The sequence below is a fragment of the Anomaloglossus baeobatrachus genome, chromosome 2 (genome assembly GCF_048569485.1).
Source record: "Anomaloglossus baeobatrachus isolate aAnoBae1 chromosome 2, aAnoBae1.hap1, whole genome shotgun sequence".
NCBI classification, from domain to species: Eukaryota; Metazoa; Chordata; class Amphibia; order Anura; family Aromobatidae; genus Anomaloglossus; species Anomaloglossus baeobatrachus.
Genome location: NC_134354.1, coordinates 9,362,958 through 9,383,260, shown reverse-complemented (window position 1 = coordinate 9,383,260; position 20,303 = coordinate 9,362,958). Strand labels below are relative to the sequence as shown.

The 20,303-nt window shown below is 55.9% G+C and overlaps 1 protein-coding gene across 9 annotated transcripts in view; it reads right to left on the bottom strand.

The window, feature by feature from the left end:
* The window catches only part of STXBP5L (syntaxin binding protein 5L), a 419,668-nt gene that overhangs the window by 165,497 nt on the left and 233,868 nt on the right, over positions 1 to 20,303 (bottom strand). For all 9 annotated transcript variants that reach the window (XM_075334850.1, XM_075334854.1, XM_075334852.1 and 6 more), the window contains 4 exons: positions 18,441 to 18,513; positions 15,728 to 15,875; positions 12,588 to 12,655; positions 8,524 to 8,564 (listed from right to left, as the gene is read on the bottom strand). In XM_075334850.1, the coding sequence (XP_075190965.1) occupies positions 8,524 to 8,564; positions 12,588 to 12,655; positions 15,728 to 15,875; positions 18,441 to 18,513 (330 nt within the window). The remainder of the gene's footprint in view (positions 1 to 8,523; positions 8,565 to 12,587; positions 12,656 to 15,727; positions 15,876 to 18,440; positions 18,514 to 20,303) is intronic.

Genomic DNA, 20,303 nt, shown 5'->3' with positions numbered 1-20,303 from the left:
CTGAGGGGGGCTTTGCCTGATATCCGAAGGCTGGTGATATGAGGAGCTGGCACTATGACGTGGGGGCTCTCCATTACCCTCTTCTCTTCTCTGACTACAAACATGTAACGTATCCCGAGAACAGAGAAGATTTAACTCCCCACAAGCAATGGGGCCAATGATGCGTGGAGCGCGATGTGGGCGAGCGGGGCGAGCTGCCTGTACATGGATGGAGCGGGGCGAGCTGCCTGTACAGGGATGGAGGAGTGGTGCGGGAGTGGGGCGAGCTGCCTGTACAGGGATGGAGCGGGAGCGGGGCGAGCCGCCTGCACAGGTATGGAGCGGGAGCGGGGCGAGCTGCCTGTACAGGGATGGAGCAGGAGCAGGGCGAGCCGCCTGTACAGGGATGGAGCAGGAGCAGGGCGAGCTGCCTGTACAGGGATAAAGCAGGAGTGGGGCGAGCTGCCTGTACAGGGATGGAGCAGGAGCAGGGCGAGCTGCCTGTACAGGGATAAAGCGGGAGTGGGGCGAGCTGCCTGTACAGGGATGGAGCGGGAGTGGGGCGAGCCGCCTGTACAGGGATGGAGCAGGAGCAGGGCGAGCTGCCTGTACAGGGATAAAGCGGGAGTGGGGCGAGCTGCCTGTACAGGGATGGAGCGGGAGCAGGGCGAGCTGCCTGTACAGGGATGGAGCAGGAGTGGGGCGAGCTGCCTGTACAGGGATGGAGCAGGAGCGGGGCGAGCTGCATGTACAGGAGTGGAGCGGGGCGAGCTGCCTGTACAGGGATGGAGCGGGAGCAGGGCGAGCTGCCTGTACAGGGATGGAGCAGGAGCAGGGCGAGCTGCCTGTACAGGGATGGAGCGGGAGCGGGGCGAGCTGCCTGTACAGGGATGAAGCGGGAGCGGGGCGAGCTGCCTGTACAGGGATGGAGCGGGAGCGGGGCGAGCTGCCTGTACAGGGATGGAGCGGGAGCAGGGCGAGCTGCCTGTACAGGGATGGAGCGGGAGCAGGGCGAGCTGCCTGTACAGGGATGGAGCGGGAGCAGGGCGAGCTGCCTGTACAGGGATGGAGCGGGAGCAGGGCGAGCTGCCTGTACAGGGATGGAGCGGGAGCAGGGCGAGCTGCCTGTACAGGGATGGAGCGGGAGTGGGGCGAGCTGCCTGTACAGGGATGGAGCGGGAGCAGGGCGAGCTGCCTGTACAGGGATGGAGCGGGAGCAGGGCGAGCTGCCTGTACAGGGATGGAGCGGGAGTGGGGCGAGCTGCCTGTACAGGGATGAAGCGGGAGTGGGGCGAGCTGCCTGTACAGGGATGGAGCAGGAGCGGGGCGAGCTGCGTGTACAGGAGTGGAGCGGGGCGAGCTGCCTGTACAGGGATGGAGCGGGAGCGGGGCGAGCTGCCTGTACAGGGATGGAGCAGGAGTGGGGCGAGCCGCCTGTACAGGGATGGAGCGGGGCGAGCCGCCTGCACAGGGATGGAGCGGGAGCGGGGCGAGCCGCCTGTACAGAAGTGGAGTGGGAGCGGGGCGAGCTGCCTATACAGGGATGGAGCGGGAGCGGGGCGAGCCGCCTGTACAAGGATGGGGCAGGAGCGGGGTGAGCTGCCTGTACAGGGATGGAGCGGGTGCGGGGCGAGCTGCCTGTACAGGGATGGAGTGGGGCGAGCTGCCTGTACAGGGATGGAGCAGGGCAAGCCGCCTGTACAGGGATGGAGCGGGAGCGGGGCGAGCTGCCTGTACAGGGATGGAGCGGGGCGAGCTGCCTGTACAGGGATGGAGCAGGGCAAGCCGCCTGTACAGGGATGGAGCGGGAACGGGGCGAGCCACCTGTACAGGGATGGAGCGGGGCGAGCTGCCTGTACAGGGATGGAGCGGGGCGAGCTGCCTGTACAGGGATGAAGCAGGGCAAGCCGCCTGTAGAGGAGTGGAGCGGGGCGAGCCGCCTGCACAGGAATGGAGTGGGAGCGGGGCGAGCCGCCTGTACAGCAGTGGAGCGCGAGCGGGGCGAGCCGCCTGTACAGGGATGGAGCGGGAGCAGGGCGAGCTGCCTGTACAGGGATGGAGCGGGAGCGGGGCGAGCCGCCTGTACAGCAGTGGAGCGCGAGCGGGGAGAGCCGCCTGTACAGGGATGGAGCGGGAGCAGGGCGAGCTGCCTGTACAGGGATGGAGCGGGAGCGGGGCGAGCCGCCTGTACAGGGATGGAGCGGGAGCAGGGCGAGCCGCCTGTACAGGGATGGAGCGCGAGCGGGGCGAGCCGCCTGTACAGGGATGGAGCGGGAGCAGGGCAAGCTGCCTGTACAGGGATGGAGCGGGGCGAGCCGCCTGTACAGGGATGGAGCGGGAGCAGGGCGAGCTGCCTGTACAGGGATGGAGCGGGAGCGGGGCGAGCCGCCTGTACAGGGATGGAGCAGGGCAAGCCGCCTGTACAGGAGTGGAGCGGGAGCGGGGCGAGCCGCCTGTACAGGGATGGAGCGGGGGGCTGTGATCCTTGTCACCTCGGCTGGGTTTGTTTTGGGAGCCGCAGATCAGAGTAAGGTTCATTGTGTGGAAGTGATTTCTGCTACGAGAAGCGGCTCCAGCTGCATCTGCAGGCACAAGCTGGAACCTAACCGGGGGAGATAAGTGGTGGCGGTGGTGCGCTCACATGGAATATCCAGGCTAGAACCTAACCGGGGGGAGATAAGTGGCGGCGGTGCTGCGCTCCGCTGACATGGAATATCCAGGCTGGAACCTAACCGGGGGAGATAAGTGGCGGCGGTGGTGCGCTCCGCTCACATGGAATAATCTCCGCACTCTGTGCTGCGCTCATTTTATTGGTACAGATCACGGGAAATCTCATCCGAAACAAATGTAAAGGGAAATTACATATCTGATGAATGAGCGGAATATGCCATTGATAGAACTATGAGGACACCATCCATGGCAGTGGTACCACAGAGATCAGCAGCAGTGCTACCACAAAGATCAGCAGCAGTGCAACCACAGAGATCAGCAGCAGTGGTACCACAGAGATCAGCAGCAGTGGTACCACAGAGATCAGCAGCAGTGGTACCACAGAGATCAGCAGCAGTGGTACCACAAAGATCAGCAGCAGTGCAACCACAGAGAACAGCAGCAGTGCAACCACAGAGATCAGCAGCAGTGCAACCACAAAGATCAGCAACAGTGCAACCACAAAGATCAGCAGCAGTGCAACCACAAAGATCAGCAGCAGTGCAACCACAGAGATCAGCAGCAGTGGTACCACAGAGATCAGCAGCAGTTCAACCACAAAGATCAGCAGCAGTGCTACCACAAAGATCAGCAGCAGTGCAACCACAGAGATCAGCAGCAGTGCTACCACAGAGATCAGCAGCAGTGCTACCACAGAGATCAGCAGCAGTGCTACCACAGAGATCAGCAGCAGTGCAACCACAAAGATCAGCAGCAGTGCAACCACAAAGATCAGCAGCAGTGCAACCACAGAGATCAGCAGCAGTGGTACCACAGAGATCAGCAGCAGTGGTACCACAGAGATCAGCAGCAGTGGTACCACAAAGATCAGCAGCAGTGCAACCACAGAGAACAGCAGCAGTGCAACCACAGAGATCAGCAGCAGTGCAACCACAAAGATCAGCAGCAGTGCAACCACAAAGATCAGCAGCAGTGCAACCACAGAGATCAGCAGCAGTGGTACCACAAAGATCAGCAGCAGTGGTATCACAGAGATCAGCAGCAGTGCTCCCACAGAGATCAGCGGCAGTGCAAGCACAGAGATCAGCAGCAGTGCTACGACAAAGATTATCAGCAGTGCTTCGACAAAGATTAGCAGCAGTGCTACGACAAAGATTAGCAGCAGTGCTGCCTCAAATATCAGCAGCAGTGCTACCACAGAGATCAGCAGCAGTGCTGCCAGAGAGATCAGCAGCAGTGCTGCCAGAGAGATTCTTTGGTTCTCTATGGGACAGCGCATTCTCCTACAGTCCTCCGCGGTTCTCTATGGGACAGCGCATTCTCCTACAGTTCTCTGCGGTTCTCTAGGGGACAGCGCATTCTCCTACAGTTCTCCGTGGTTCTCTATGGGACAGCGCATTCTCCTACAGTTCTCTGCGGTTCTCTAGGGGACAGCGCATTCTCCTACAGTTCTCCATGGTTCTCTATGGGACAGCGCATTCTCCTACAGTTCTCTGCGGTTCTCTAGGGGACAGCGCATTCTCCTACAGTTCTCTGCGGTTCTCTAGGGGACAGCGCATTCTCCTACAGTTCTCCATGGTTCTCTATGGGACAGCGCATTCTCCTACAGTTCTCTGCGGTTCTCTATGGGACAGCGCATTCTCCTACAGTTCTCTGCGGTTCTCTAGGGGACAGCGCATTCTCCTACAGTTCTCTGCGGTTCTATAGGGGACAGCACATTCTCCTACAGTTCTCTGCGGTTCTCTAGGGGACAGCGCATTCTCCTACAGTTCTCTGCGGTTCTCTAGGGGACAGCGCATTCTCCTACAGTTCTCCGCGGTTCTCTATGGGACAGCGCATTCTCCTACAGTTCTCCGCGGTTCTCTATGGGACAGCGCATTCTCCTACAGTTCTCCGCGGTTCTCTATGGGACAGCGCATTCTCCTACAGTTCTCTGCGGTTCTCTAGGGGACAGCGCATTCTCCTACAGTTCTCCATGGTTCTCTAGGGGACAGCGCATTCTCCTACACTTCTCCGCGGTTCTCTAGGGGACAGCGCATTCTCCTACAGTTCTCCATGGTTCTCTAGGGGACAGCGCATTCTCCTACAGTTCTCCGCGGTTCTCTAGGGGATAGCGCATTCTCCTACAGTTCTCCGCGGTTCTCTAGGGGACAGCGCATTCTCCTACAGTTCTCTGCGGTTCTCTAGGGGACAGTGCATTCTCCTACAGTTCTCCTCGGTTCTCTAGGGGACAGCGCATTCTCCTACAGTTCTCCGCGGTTCTCTAGGGGATAGCGCATTCTCCTACAGTTCTCCGCGGTTCTCTAGGGGACAGCACATTCTCCTACAGTTCTCCGCGGTTCTCTAGGGGACAGCACATTCTCCTACAGTTCTCCGCGGTTCTCTAGGGGACAGCGCATTCTCCTACAGTTCTCCGCGATTCTCTAGGGGACAGCGCATTCTCCTACAGTTCTCCATGGTTCTCTAGGGGACAGCGCATTCTCCTACAGTTCTCCGCGGTTCTCTAGGGGACAGCGCATTCTCCTACAGTTCTCCGCGGTTCTCTAGGGGACAGCGCATTCTCCTACAGTTCTCCATGGTTCTCTAGGGGACTGTTGTGAATGTCATTATGTTTTGGCTGCTGGGAGGCTCCTTCTTGTGGCCAGGAATGGTTTGGACTTGGACCAGGTGTGTTGAGCAATGGGCATTTCCATTGCTAACTCTCTGCTTATTTAAATCCTGGTCTGATAGCAGGCTATGCCGGATGTCAGTTGTTCTTTGTCCACCAGCCTGCTTCATCCTGCTCCACACCACATCTACCCCAGATAAGTGCTTGGCTCTTTATTTGTTGTTTGGTTCTTTTACTCTTATCTGAGTTTGTCATTTGCTGTGGTTGTTTTCAGTTTATTTGCATGCAGGGATTTTCCCTCTCAGTTGCTTAGCTGGGAAACTCCCTGCAGTTTTGTTTGGAGTATAGCTCCTATAAGTCCATGTGTTTGTGGCTTTTTGAATTTGTAATGATTCTTGTTTTCTGTTCATTGGTATGACAAGAGCGCCTGGTATAGGACGGAGTTCAGATCGTGTAATCTGAGGGCCTTTTTGTACTATCAGGAATTTGGAATTTTGCAGGGTTTTTCTCTGGCCACCATTAGCCCCTTTCCTGTCCTTTCCTATTTTAGTCAGTGGGGCTTCACCTTTTGCTAATCCTGTCATCTATCTGTATTGTGTTTTCCTATATCACCGCAGTCTTTGAATGTGGGGGGCTTGCTATTCTTTGTCCATTTTCTGAGGCAGAGAGTTATTCATGTTCCCTTCCTTTAAGATACTTAGTTCTCCGGCTGGGTTCGCGGTGCACAGGATGTTAGTTCACCACTCGGCTACTTCTAGTGTTGATGGTTAGTAAGGGGATGGCGGCCAGATTAGTTGCCAATGCTCTTGCCACCTTTTACCAATGAGTTATGATGGTCTTCCATGGTTCTGGATCATAACAGGGGACACCGCATTCTCCTACAGTTCTCTGTGGTTCTCTAGGGGACAACGCATTCTCATACAGTTCTCTGCGGTTCTCTAGGGGACACCGCATTCTCATACAGTTCTCTGCGGTTCTCTAGGGGACAGCGTATTCTCCTACAGTTCTCCATGGTTCTCTAGGGGACAGCGCATTCTCCTACAGTTCTCTGCGGTTCTCTAGGGGACAGCGCATTCTCCTACAGTTCTCCATGGTTCTCTAGGGGACAGCGCATTCTCCTACAGTTCTCCGCGGTTCTCTAGGGACAGCGCATTCTCCTACAGTTCTCTGCGGTTCTCTATGGGACAGCGCATTCTCCTACAGTTCTCCGCGGTTCTCTAGGGGACAGCGTATTCTCCTACAGTTCTCCATGGTTCTCTAGGGGACAGCTCATTCTCCTACAGTTCTCCATGGTTCTCTAGGGGACAGCGCATTCTCCTACAGTTCTCCGCGGTACTCTAGGGGACAGCGCATTCTCCTACAGTTCTCCGCGGTTCTCTAGGGGACAGCGCATTCTCCTACAGTTCTCTGCGGTTCTCTAGGGGACAGCGCATTCTCCTACAGTTCTCTGCGGTTCTCTAGGGGACAGCGCATTCTCCTACAGTTCTCCATGGTTCTCTAGGGGACAGCGCATTCTCCTACAGTTCTCCATGGTTCTCTAGGGGACAGCGCATTCTCCTACAGTTCTCCGCGGTTCTCTAGGGGACAGCGCATTCTCCTACAGTTTGCCGCGGTTCTCTAGGGGACAGCGCATTCTCCTACACTTCTCTGCGGTTCTCTAGGGGACAGCGCATTCTCCTACAGTTCTCCATGGTTCTCTAGGGGACAGCGCATTCTCCTACAGTTCTCCATGGCTCTCTAGGGGACAGCGCATTCTCCTACAGTTCTCCGCGGTTCTCTAGGGGACAGCGCATTCTCCTACAGTTCTCCGCGGTTCTCTAGGGGACAGCGCATTCTCCTACACTTCTCTGCGGTTCTCTAGGGGACAGCGCATTCTCCTACAGTTCTCCATGGTTCTCTAGGGGACAGCGCATTCTCCTACAGTTCTCCATGGTTCTCTAAGGGACGGCGCATTCTCCTACAGTTCTCCATGGCTCTCTAGGGGACAGCGCATTCTCCTACAGTTCTCCGCGGTTCTCTAGGGGACAGCGCATTCTCCTACAGTTCTCCATGGTTCTCTAGGGGACAGCGCATTCTCCTACAGTTCTCCATGGTTCTCTAGGGGACAGCGCATTCTCCCACAGTTCTCTGCGGTTCTCTAGGGGACAGCGCATTCTCCTACAGTTCTCTGCGATTCTCTAGGGGACAGCGCATTCTCCTACAATTCTCCGCGGTTCTCTAGGGGACAGCGCATTCTCCTACAGTTCTCTGCGGTTCTCTAGGGGACAGCGCATTCTCCTACAGTTCTCTGCTGTTCTCTAGGGGACAGCGCATTCTCCTACAGTTCTCTGCGGTTCTCTAGGGGACAGCGCATTCTCCTACAGTTCTCCGCGGTTCTCTAGGGGACAGCGCATTGTCCTACAGTTCTCCATGGTTCTCTAGGGGACAGCGCATTCTCCTACAGTTCTCTGCGGTTCTCTAGGGGACAGCACATTCTTCTACACTTCTCTGCGGTTCTCTATGGGACAGCGCATTCTCCTACAGTTCTCCATGGTTCTCTAGGGGACAGCGCATTCTCCTACAGTTCTCTGTGGTTCTCTAGAGGACAGCACATTCTCCTACAGTTCTCTGCAGTTCTCTAGAGGACAGCGCATTCTCCTACAGTTCTCTGCGGTTCTCTACAGGACAGCGCATTCTCCTACAGTTCTCTGCGGTTCTCTAGGGGACAGCGCATTCTCCTACAGTTCTCTGCGGTTCTCTAGGGGACAGCGCATTGTCCTAAAGTTCTCTGCGGTTCTCTAGAGGACAGCGCATTCTCCTACAGTTCTCCGCGGTTCTCTAGGGGACAGCACATTCTTCTACAGTTCTCTGTGGTTCTCTAGAGGACAGCACATTCTTCTACAGTTCTCTGCGGTTCTCTAGGGGACAGCGCATTCTCCTACAGTTCTCCGCGGTTCTCTAGGGGACAGCGCATTCTCCTACAGTTCTCCATGGTTCTCTATGGGACAGCGCATTCTCCTACAGTTCTCTGCGGTTCTCTAGGGGACAGCGCATTCTCCTACAGTTCTCTGCGGTTTTCTAGGGGACAGCGCATTCTCCTACAGTTCTCTGCGGTTCTCTAGAGGACAGCGCATTCTCAGTGGAATGATCCCGCTACAGGAGCTGAGTGCACACTTGCTTTATTCTGATTGATTAAAGGGGGGGTCTTCCTTTCAGGAACATTACCACATGAAGGATGACCATGAGGCGAGCCGCCCCCTGGCGGTTTAGGAGGTGCTGACACTTACTGGCAGAGGCATCCCAGAACTTCACAGAACCATCCGCGTGACTGTGAACAGAAAGCAGACAGGTAAGAGCCGGGGTGCAGGCGCCGCTGCCCCTCCATAACACGAAATCACAATCACACAATAGAAGAAGAGCCGGGGCCACAACAACCAGGAGCAACAACAGCAGCGAGGACCCGTCCCCCAATGAAGGGTCCGGACATCATGGAATGGTTCTGCAGGTTCTGGTATTCAGCTCCGCTCCTGCCAGGAGATGGGCTGTCCTCAGGAGCTGCAGACCACTTACCCCACACTCAGTGGCTCCTCCGGGGCTTATGTCCGAGGCCTTGCAGTTCACTAAGTCTTGGCGCCCCCTGCACTAGGGGTACACGGTCTGACAGAGCGCACTGTCTGCACCATCACTGTGGATGGCCCGGTCACCGCAGACACCAGGATCCCACATTATACAGGGCTTCAGATGGCAGCCCCGGCCAAGCCACTGACCGGAGGGTGACACACAATGTGAACAAAGCCTAAAGGTGACAGTAACAGGTTCCCATTCACTGACAGTAATCAGAGATAGAAGAACACAAGCAGGAGGAAACACGAGAACTAGTCCAACAAAGCAGAACCTGCCCGCATGTGATGTCCCTGCAGACTACAGGCTGAATACACGAGCACAGAACCGGACACATCTACAGCACAGACACGGCCACATCTACAGCACAGACCCGGACACATCTACAGCACAGACCCGGCCACATCTACAACACAGACCCGGCCACATCTACAGCACAGACCCGGCCACATCTACAGCACAGACCCGGCCACAGCTACAGCACAGACCCGACCACATCTACAGCACAGACACGGCCACATCTACAGCACAGACCCGGACAAAGCTACAACACAGACCCGGCCACATCTACAGCACAGACCCGGCCACAGCTACAGCACAGACCCGGCCACATCTACAGCACAGACCCGGCCACATCTACAGCACAGACCCGGCCACATCTACAGCACAGACCCGGCCACATCTACAGCACAGACCCGGCCACATCTACTTCACAGACCCGGCCACATCTACAGCACAGACCCGGCCACATCTACAGCACAGACCCGGCCACATCTACAGCACAGACCCAGCAACAGCTACAACACAGACCCGGACAAAGCTACAACACAGACCCGGCCACATCTACAGCACAGACCCGGCCACATCTACAGCACAGACCCGGCCACATCTACAGCACAGACCCGGCCACATCTACAGCACAGACCCGGCCACATCTACAGCACAGACCCGGCCACATCTACAGCACAGACCCGGACACATCTACAGCACAGACCCGGACACATCTACAGCACAGACCCGGCCACAGCTACAGCACAGACCCGGCCCCATCTCCAGCACAGACCCGGCCCCATCTCCAGCACAGACCCGGCCCCATCTACAGCACAGACCCGGCCCCATCTACAGCACAGACCCGGCCCCATCTACAGCATAGACCCGGCCACAGCTACAGCACAGACCCGGCCCCATCTACAGCACAGACCCGACCCCATCTACAGCACAGACCCGGCCACAGCTACAGCACAGACCCGGCCACATCTACAGCACAGACCCGGCCACATCTACAGCACAGACCCAGCAACAGCTACAACACAGACCCGGACAAAGCTACAACACAGACCCGGCCACATCTACAGCACAGACCCGGCCACAGCTACAGCACAGACCCGGACACATCTACAACACAGACCCGGCCACATCTACAGCACAGACCCGGCCACATCTACAGCACAGACCCGGCCACATCTACAGCACAGACCCGGCCACATCTACAGCACAGACCCGGCCACATCTACAGCACAGACCCGGCCACATCTACAGCACAGACCCGGCCACATCTACAGCACAGACCCGGCCACATCTACAGCACAGACCCGGCCACATCTACAGCACAGACCCGGCCACATCTACAGCATAGACCCGGACACATCTACAGCACAGACCCGACCACATCTACAGCACAGACCCGGCCACATCTACAGCACAGACCCGGCCACATCTACAGCACAGACCCGGCCACATCTACAGCACAGACCCGGCCACATCTACAGCACAGACCCGGCCACATCTACAGCACAGACCCGGCCACATCTACAGCACAGACCCGGCCACATCTACAGCACAGACCCGCCCACATCTACAGCACAGACCCGGCCCCATCTACAGCACAGACCCGACCCCATCTACAGCATAGACCCGGCCACAGCTACAGCACAGACCCGGCCACATCTACAGTACAGACCCAACCCCATCTACAGCACAGACCCGGCCACAGCTACAGCACAGACCCGGCCACAGCTACAGCACAGACCCGGCCACAGTTACAGCACAGACCCGGACACATCTACAGCACAGACCCGGCCACATCTACAGCACAGACCCGGACACATCTACAGCACAGACCCGGCCACATCTACAGCACAGACCCGGCCACATCTACAGCACAGACCCGACCCCATCTACAGCATAGACCCGGCCACATCTACAGTACAGACCCAACCCCATCTACAGCACAGACCCGGCCACAGCTACAGCACAGACCCGGCCACAGCTACAGCACAGACCCGGCCACAGTTACAGCACAGACCCGGACACATCTACAGCACAGACCCGGACACATCTACAGCACAGACCCGGCCACATCTACAGCACAGACCCGGCCACATCTACAACACAGACCCGGCCCCATCTACAGCACAGACCCGGCCCCATCTACAGCACAGACCCGGCCCCATCTACAGCACAGACCCGACCCCATCTACAGCATAGACCCGGCCACATCTACAGCACAGACCCGGCCACATCTACAGCACAGACCCGGCCACATCTACAGCACAGACCCGGCCACATCTACAGCACAGACCCGGCCACAGCTACAGCACAGTTCAGAGTAGAGCTGGGTTCAACTGCGGGTATGGGGGAGGTGCTTAAAGGGAAAAACGTTACGGTAGTTAAACTAATCCCAAGCACACAATCAATTGCAACAGGGTAATGCAAAAAGTGATTTTTATTATAACTATGCAAGCAGAAAGAGAATGCCACTACCGAAAGAGCAAAGACAAGGTCAAGGCTTGACCTTGTCTTTGCTCTTTCGGTAGTGGCATTCTCTTTCTGCTTGCATAATTATAATAAAAATCACTTTTTGCATTACCCTGTTGCAATTGATTGTGTGCTTGGGATTAGTTTAACTACAGCTACAGCACAGACCCGGCCACATCTACAGTACAGACCCGGCCAAAGCTACAGCACAGACCCGGCCACATCTACAGTACAGACCCGACCCCATCTACAGCACAGACCCGGCCACAGCTACAGCACAGACCCGGCCACAGTTACAGCACAGACCCGGACACATCTACAGCACAGACCCGACCCCATCTACAGCACAGACCCGACCCCATCTACAGCACAGACCCGACCCCATCTACAGCACAGACCCGACCCCATCTACAGCACAGACCCGGCCACAGCTACAGCACAGACCCGACCCCATCTACAGCACAGACCCGGCCACAGCTACAGCACAGACCCGGCCACAGTTACAGCACAGACCCGGACACATCTACAGCACAGACCCGGACACATCTACAGCACAGACCCGGACACATCTACAGCACAGACCCGGACACATCTACAGCACAGACCCGGACACATCTCCAGCACAGACCCGGCCCCATCTCCAGCACAGACCCGGCCCCATCTCCAGCACAGACCCGGCCCCATCTCCAGCACAGACCCGGCCCCATCTCCAGCACAGACCCGGCCCCATCTCCAGCACAGACCCCGCCCCATCTACAGCACAGACCCGGCCACATCTACAGCACAGACCCGGCCCCATCTACAGCACAGACCCGGCCCCATCTCCAGCACAGACAGGAGAAGACACTGCTCCACGCAGGGCCATGCAGGGAGAGGGCTTCACAGTCAACCGAGACCTGCACACACGGCCGATCCCCACCATCATTCATTACACACACTTATTCCGCTTGACCCCAGTGGGTCATGTTCTTACCCTGTCACAATGATTTCGGGGTACGCTGTGGTCCCGAGGTTCCATATCCCGCCTGTTATTGGCCATTCCTGCAAAAAACACCAGACATTGATCAGATCAATACCTGACACTGCACCCCAGAGCCTCAACCCTGTGTTTTCTTCAAATGTCCTCCTCATTCCTCTCACTGCACAACTCCACCTCCTCCTCCCTCATCACACTGCACACATCCACCTCCTCCTCCCTCATCACACTGCACACATCCACCTCCTCCTCCCTCATCACACTGCACATCTCCACCTCCTCCTCCCTCATCACACTGCACATCTCCACCTCCTCCTCCCTCATCACACTGCACACATCCACCTCCTCCTCCCTCATCACACTGCACATCTCCACCTCCTCCTCCCTCATCACACTGCACATCTCCACCTCCTCCTCCCTCATCACACTGCACACATCCACCTCCTCCTCCCTCATCACACTGCACATCTCCCCCTCCTCCTCCCTCATCACACTGCAAATCTCCACCACCTCCTCCCTCATCACACTGCACATCTCCACCCCCTTCTCCCTCACACTGCACATCCCACCTCCTCCACCCTCATCACACTGCACACATCCACCTCCTCCTCCCTCATCACACTGCACATCTCCACCTCCTCCTCCCTCATCACACTGCACATCACCCCCTCCTCCTCCCTCATCACACTGCACATCTCCACCTCCTCCTCCCTCATCACACTGCACATCTCCACCTCCTCCTCCCTCATCACACTGCACACATCCACCTCCTCCTCCCTCATCACACTGCACATCTCCCCCTCCTCCTCCCTCATCACACTGCACATCTCCACCTCCTCCTCCTCCCTCATCACACTGCACACATCCACCTCCTCCTCCCTCATCACACTGCACATCCCCACCCCCTCCTCCCTCATCACACTGCACATCTCCACCCCCTTCTCCCTCACACTGCACATCCCACCTCCTCCACCCTCATCACACTGCACACATCCACCTCCTCCTCCCTCATCACACTGCACATCTCCACCTCCACCTCCCTCATCACACTGCACATCTCCACCTCCTCCTCCCTCATCACACTGCACATCACCCCCTCCTCCTCCCTCATCACACTGCACATCTCCACCTCCTCCTCCCTCATCACACTGCACATCTCCACCTCCTCCTCCCTCATCACACTGCACATCTCCACCTCATCCTCCCTCATCACACTGCACACATCCACCTCCTCATCACACTGCACATCTCCACCCCCTCCTCACTCATCACACTGCACATCTCCACCCCCTTCTCCCTCACACTGCACATCCCACCTCCTCCACCCTCATCACACTGCACACATCCACCTCCTCCTCCCTCATCACACTGCACATCTCCACCTCCTCCTCCCTCATCACACTGCACATCTCCACCTCCTCCTCCCTCATCACACTGCACATCTCCACCTCCTCCTCCCTCATCACACTGCACATCTCCACCTCCTCCTCCCTCATCACACTGCACATCTCCACCTCCTCCTCCCTCATCACACTGCACATCTCCACCTCCTCCTCCCTCATCACACTGCACATCACCTTCTCCTCCCTCATCACACTGCACATCACCTTCTCCTCCCTCATCACACTGCACATCTCCCCCTCCTCCACCCTCATCACACTGCACATCTCCACCTCCTCCCTCATCACACTGCACATCTCCTCCTCCTCCCTCATCACACTGCACATCTCCACCTCCCTCATCACTCTGCACATCTCCACCTCCTCCCTCATCACACTGCACATCTCCACCTCCTCCCTCATCACACTGCACATCTCCACCTCCCTCATCACACTGCACATCTCCACCTCCCTCATCACTCTGCACATCTCCACCTCCCTCATCACTCTGCACATCTCCACCTCCCTCATCACTCTGCACATCTCCACCTCCTCCCTCATCACACTGCACATCTCCTCCTCCTCCCTCATCACACTGCATATCTCCACCTCCCTCATCACTCTGCACATCTCCACCTCCCTCATCACTCTGCACATCTCCACCTCCCTCATCACTCTGCACATCTCCACCTCCTCCCTCATCACACTGCACATCTCCACCTCCCTCATCACACTGCACATCTCCACCTCCCTCATCACTCTGCACATCTCCACCTCCCTCATCACTCTGCACATCTCCACCTCCCTCATCACTCTGCACATCTCCACCTCCCTCATTACTCTGCACATCTCCACCTCCCTCATCACTCTGCACATCTCCACCTCCCTCATCACTCTGCACATCTCCGCCTCCCTCATCGATCTGCACATCTCCATCTCCACCTCCCTCATCACTCTGCACATCTCCATCTCCCTCATCACTCTGCACATCTCCACCTCCCTCATCACACTGCACATCTCCACCTCCCTCATCACTCTGCACATCTCCACCTCCCTCATCACTCTGCACATCTCCACCTCCCTCATCACTCTGCACATCTCCACCTCCCTCATCACTCTGCACATCTCCACCTCCCTCATCACTCTGCACATCTCCACCTCCCTCATCACTCTGCACATCTCCACCTCCCTCATCACTCTGCACATCTCCGCCTCCCTCATCGATCTGCACATCTCCATCTCCATCTCCCTCATCACTCTGCACATCTCCACCTCCCTCATCGATCTGCACATCTCCACCTCGCTCATCACTCTGCACATCTCCACCTCTGCCTCCCTCATCGATCTGCACATCTCCATCTCCACCTCCCTCATCACACTGCACATCTCCACCTCCCTCATCACACTGCACATCTCCACCTCCCTCATCACACTGAATATCTCCACCTCCCTCATCACTCTGCACATCTCCACCTCCCTCATCACTCTGCACATCTCCACCTCCCTCATCACTCTGCACATCTCCACCTCCCTCATCACTCTGCACATCTCCACCTCCCTCATCACTCTGCACATCTCCACCTCCCTCATCACTCTGCACATCTCCATCTCCCTCATCACTCTGCACATCTCCACCTCCCTCATCACTCTGCACATCTCCATCTCCCTCATCACTCTGCACATCTCCACCTCCCTCATCACACTGCACATCTCCACCTCCTTCACTGCGCCCTGCCGTCAGGGGTGCAGGACAGTTACCCTGTTGCTGTATCCTTGCTTTTTGTGCTTCGCTCCGAGGGCATAGAGGACTAGAATGAACTCGTGAGGACAGTCTGCAAAGTACTCGGTGCAGGTGACCGGGGACTCGTGGATGTCCATAGTATACGGGTTCTCGAAGATTGGAAAGCTGTCAGACAGGAGGGAAGTGGTGAGAAGAGGACACTCAGGAGATATTGGTCACATTGCATAATTTTATCTGATTTGTTATGGCCGGGGGTGTACCACAGACGTCACCAGTGCTCCCAGTATGAGGCAGCAGTGTCCATGTAAGCAGTGATGGCCACATCTCACTGTACACTGCAGTCCGGCCAGTGACTGCGCTGCTCTGCTGGGACGGAGCACAGGACAGCCCGATACCGGGGGCGGTGAGACGCCTGTATATGCAGCAGAGGGGACACGGTAGGAGACGTCTCCGCTTTACACATCCCTCCTGCTGGCGGTACAGATCGTCCTCGGTGTTGTCATGGTAACACGACACAATACAGACTTATTGTCACCAGTAACAGTGTCAGGCAATTAGTGATATTATGTAAACAGGAGAGTAAATGACTGCGACCCCCGGCTCCAGGGCTCCGCGGATACTGACAATTAGCACCATCGTTACACCGCGCCGGCAACACTTCATTCCTATATCTCTAGGTCAGAAATCTATTTACAGAGTCACCGAGAACCTGGAAACCTAGAGTAGGAGAGCGACAAAAACACTGCGAGAGAGCGGCAAAAACACTGCAAAGAGCGGCAAAAACACTGCGAGAGCGGCAAAAACACTGCAAGAGCGGCAAAAACACTGCAAGAGCGGCAAAAACACTGCGAAATAACGGCAAAAACACTGCGAAATAACGGCAAAAACACTGCGAGAGAGCGGCAAAAACACTGCAAAGAGCGGCAAAAACACTGCAAAGAGCGGCAAAAACACTGCGAAATAACGGCAAAAACACTGCGAAATAACGGCAAAAACACTGCGAGAGAGCGGCAAAAACACTGCGAGAGAGCGGCAAAAACACTGCGAGAGAGCGGCAAAAACACTGCGAGAGAGCGGCAAAAACACTGCGAGAGAGCGGCAAAAACACTGCAAGAGACTGGCAAAAACACTGCGAAAGAACGGCAAAAATACTGCAAAAGAGCGGCAAAAACACTGCAAGAGAGCGGCAAAAACACTGCAAGAGCGGCAAAAACACTGCAAGAGCGGCAAAAACACTGCAAGAGCGCGGCAAAAACACTGCGAAAGAACGGCAAAAATACTGCAAGAGCGCGGCAAAAACACTGCGAAAGAACGGCAAAAATACTGCAAAAGAGGGGCAAAAACACTGCGAGAGCGCGGCAAAAACACTGCGAGAGCGCGGCAAAAACACTGCGAGAGCGCGGCAAAAACACTGCGAGAGCGCGGCAAAAACACTGCGAGAGCGTGGCAAAAACACTGCGAGAGCGCGGCAAAAACACTGCGAGAGCGCGGCAAAAACACTGCGAGAGCGTGGCAAAAACACTGCAACAGAGGGGCAAAAACACTGCAAGAAAGCGGCAAAAACACTGCAAGAAAGCGGCAAAAACACTGCAAGAAAGCGGCAAAAACACTGCGAGAGCGTGGCAAAAACACTGCAACAGAGGGGCAAAAACACTGCAACAGAGGGGCAAAAACACTGCAACAGAGGGGCAAAAACACTGCAACAAAGGGGTAAAAACACTGCAAGAGAGCGACGAAAAAAACACTGCAAGAGAGCTGCAAAAACACTGCAAGAGCGGCAAAAACACTGCAAAAGAGCGGCAAAGACACTGCAAGAGAGCGGCAAAAACACTGCAAGAGAGCGGCAAAAACACTGCAAGAGAGCGGCAAAAACACTGCACGAGAGCGGCAAAAACACTGCACGAGAGCGGCAAAAACACCGCACGAGAGCGGCAAAAACACCGCACGAGAGCGGCAAAAACACCGCAAGAGAGCGGCAAAAACACCGCAAGAGAGCGGCAAAAACACCGCAAGAGAGCGGCAAAAACACCGCAAGAGAGCGGCAAAAACACTGCAACAGAGGGGCAAAAACACTGCAAGAGAGCAACAAAAACACTGTAAGAGAGCGGCAAAAACACTGCAAGAGAGCGACAAAAAAAACACTGCAAGAGAGCGGGAAAAACACTGGAAGAGAGCGGGAAAAATACTGCGAGAGAATGACAAACACTGCAAGAGAGCAGTAAAAACACTGCAAGAGCGGGAAAAATACTGCAAGAGAGCGCAAAAAACACTGCAAGAGAGCGGCAGAAACACTGCAAGAGAGCGGCAAGACAAAACAAATGCAAGACAAGAACAGTAAGGCCTCAGTCGCTTGCACAGTAGTTCAGAACGCTCACCACTGAGCGTGTAGATCACTTAGAGGCCTCAGTCGCTTGCACAGTAGTTCAGAATGCTCACTACTGAGCATGTAGATCACTCAGAGGCCTCAGTTGCTTGCACAGTAATTCAGAGTGCTCATCACTGAGCATGTAGATCACTCAGTCGCTTGCACAGTATTTCAGAAAGCTCACCACTGAGTGTGTAGATCACTGAGAGGCCTCAGTGGCTTGCACAGTAGCGCAGAAAGCTCACCACTGAGCATGTAGCTCACTCAGAGACCTCAGTTACTTGCACAGTAGCGTGGAAAGCTCACCACTGAGCGTGTAGCTGACTCAGAGGCCTCAGTGGCTTGCAGAGGAGTTCAGGACTTACTTGCTCTGGGTCAGGTCCACCACGATGACGTCCCTCTCCATCAGCACGGCCACTGCGTAAGGCTCCTGGAATTCTGCGTGAGAAGACATCGTATTCAGAAACGCAGGAGACCAAAGAGAAGAAGAATGACAATGCCTCTTATTCCAGGGCATACTGCAGCACAAGGGGTCTCGTCAGCCCACCAGCGTGCCCGGCCACAACCTGACAGATTGCACCGCATTCCCTGGTCTCTGGATGCACTGCGCTGCAGCCAATCACTGAGCTCAGTGGCTGTTGTACTGTCGATGGCATGAGCTGTTCAGCTCAGTGATTGGCTGCAGCGCTGTTGATGGTACAACATCTGCAGCCAAACGATAGAGACCAGGACACCAGTGTAGACTCAGCAGCTCATCTTTATTATCTCAGCGAGAGCATGGGGTGAGGACAATCCCTTTAACTATGGCCTCCTCCTGCTGATCACAGGCGCGGAGAGAGCTACCTGCAGGCTCATAACACGGCTCAGCCATATAGCGGGGCCACATCACACGGCTCTGCCATATAGCGGGGCCACATCACACGGCTCTGCCATATAGCGGGGCCACATCACACGGCTCTGCAATATAGCGGGGCCACATCACACGGCTCTGCCATATAGCAGGGCCACATCACACGGCTCTGCCATATAGCGGGGCCACATCACACGGCTCTGCCATATAGCGGGGCCACATCACACGGCTCTGCCATATAGCGGGGCCACATCACACGGCTCTGCCATATAGCGGGGCCATATCACACGGCTCTGCCATATAGCGGGGCCACGTCACACGGCTCTGCCATATAGCGGGGCCACGTCACACGGCTCTGCCATATAGCGGGGCCATATCACACGGCTCTGCCATATAGCGGGGCCATATCACACGGCTCTGCCATATAGCGGGGCCACGTCACACGGCTCTGCCATATAGCGGGGCCACATCACACGGCTCTGCCATATAGCGGGGCCACATCACACGGCTCTGCCATATAGCGGGGCCACATCACACGGCTCCCTCATATTATGGGGCCACATCACACGGCTCTGCCATATAGCGGGGCCACATCACACGGCTCCCTCATATTATGGGGTCACATCACACGGCTCTGCCATATAGCGGGGCCACATCACACGGCTCCCTCATATTATGGGGTCACATCACACGGCTCCATCATATTAAGGGGCCACATCACACGGCTCCCTCATATTATGGGGTCACATCACACGGCTCTGCCATATAGCGGGGCCACATCACACGGCTCCCTCATATTATGGGGTCACATCACACGGCTCCCTCATATTATGGGGTCACATCACACAGCTCCCTCATATTATGGGGTCACATCACACAGCTCCATCATATTAAGGGGTCACATCACACGGCTCCCTCATATTATGGGGTCACATGACACAGCTCCCTCATATTATGGGGTCACATCACACGGCTCCCTCATATTATGGGGTCACATGACAGAGCTCCATCATATTATGGGGTCACATCACACGGCTCCCTCATATTATGGGGTCACATCACACGGCTCCCTCATATTATGGGGTCACATCACACGGCTCCATCATATTATGGGGCCACATCACACGGCTCCCTCATATTATGGGGTCACATGACACAGCTCCATCATATTATGGGGTCACATCACACGGCTCCCTCATATTATGGGGTCACATGACACGGCTCCCTCATATTATGGGGTTACATCACACGGCTCCCTCATATTATGGGGTCACATCACACGGCTCCCTCATATTATGGGGTCACATGACACAGCTCCATCATATTATGGGGTCACATCACACGGCTCCCTCATATTATGGGGCCACATCACACGGCT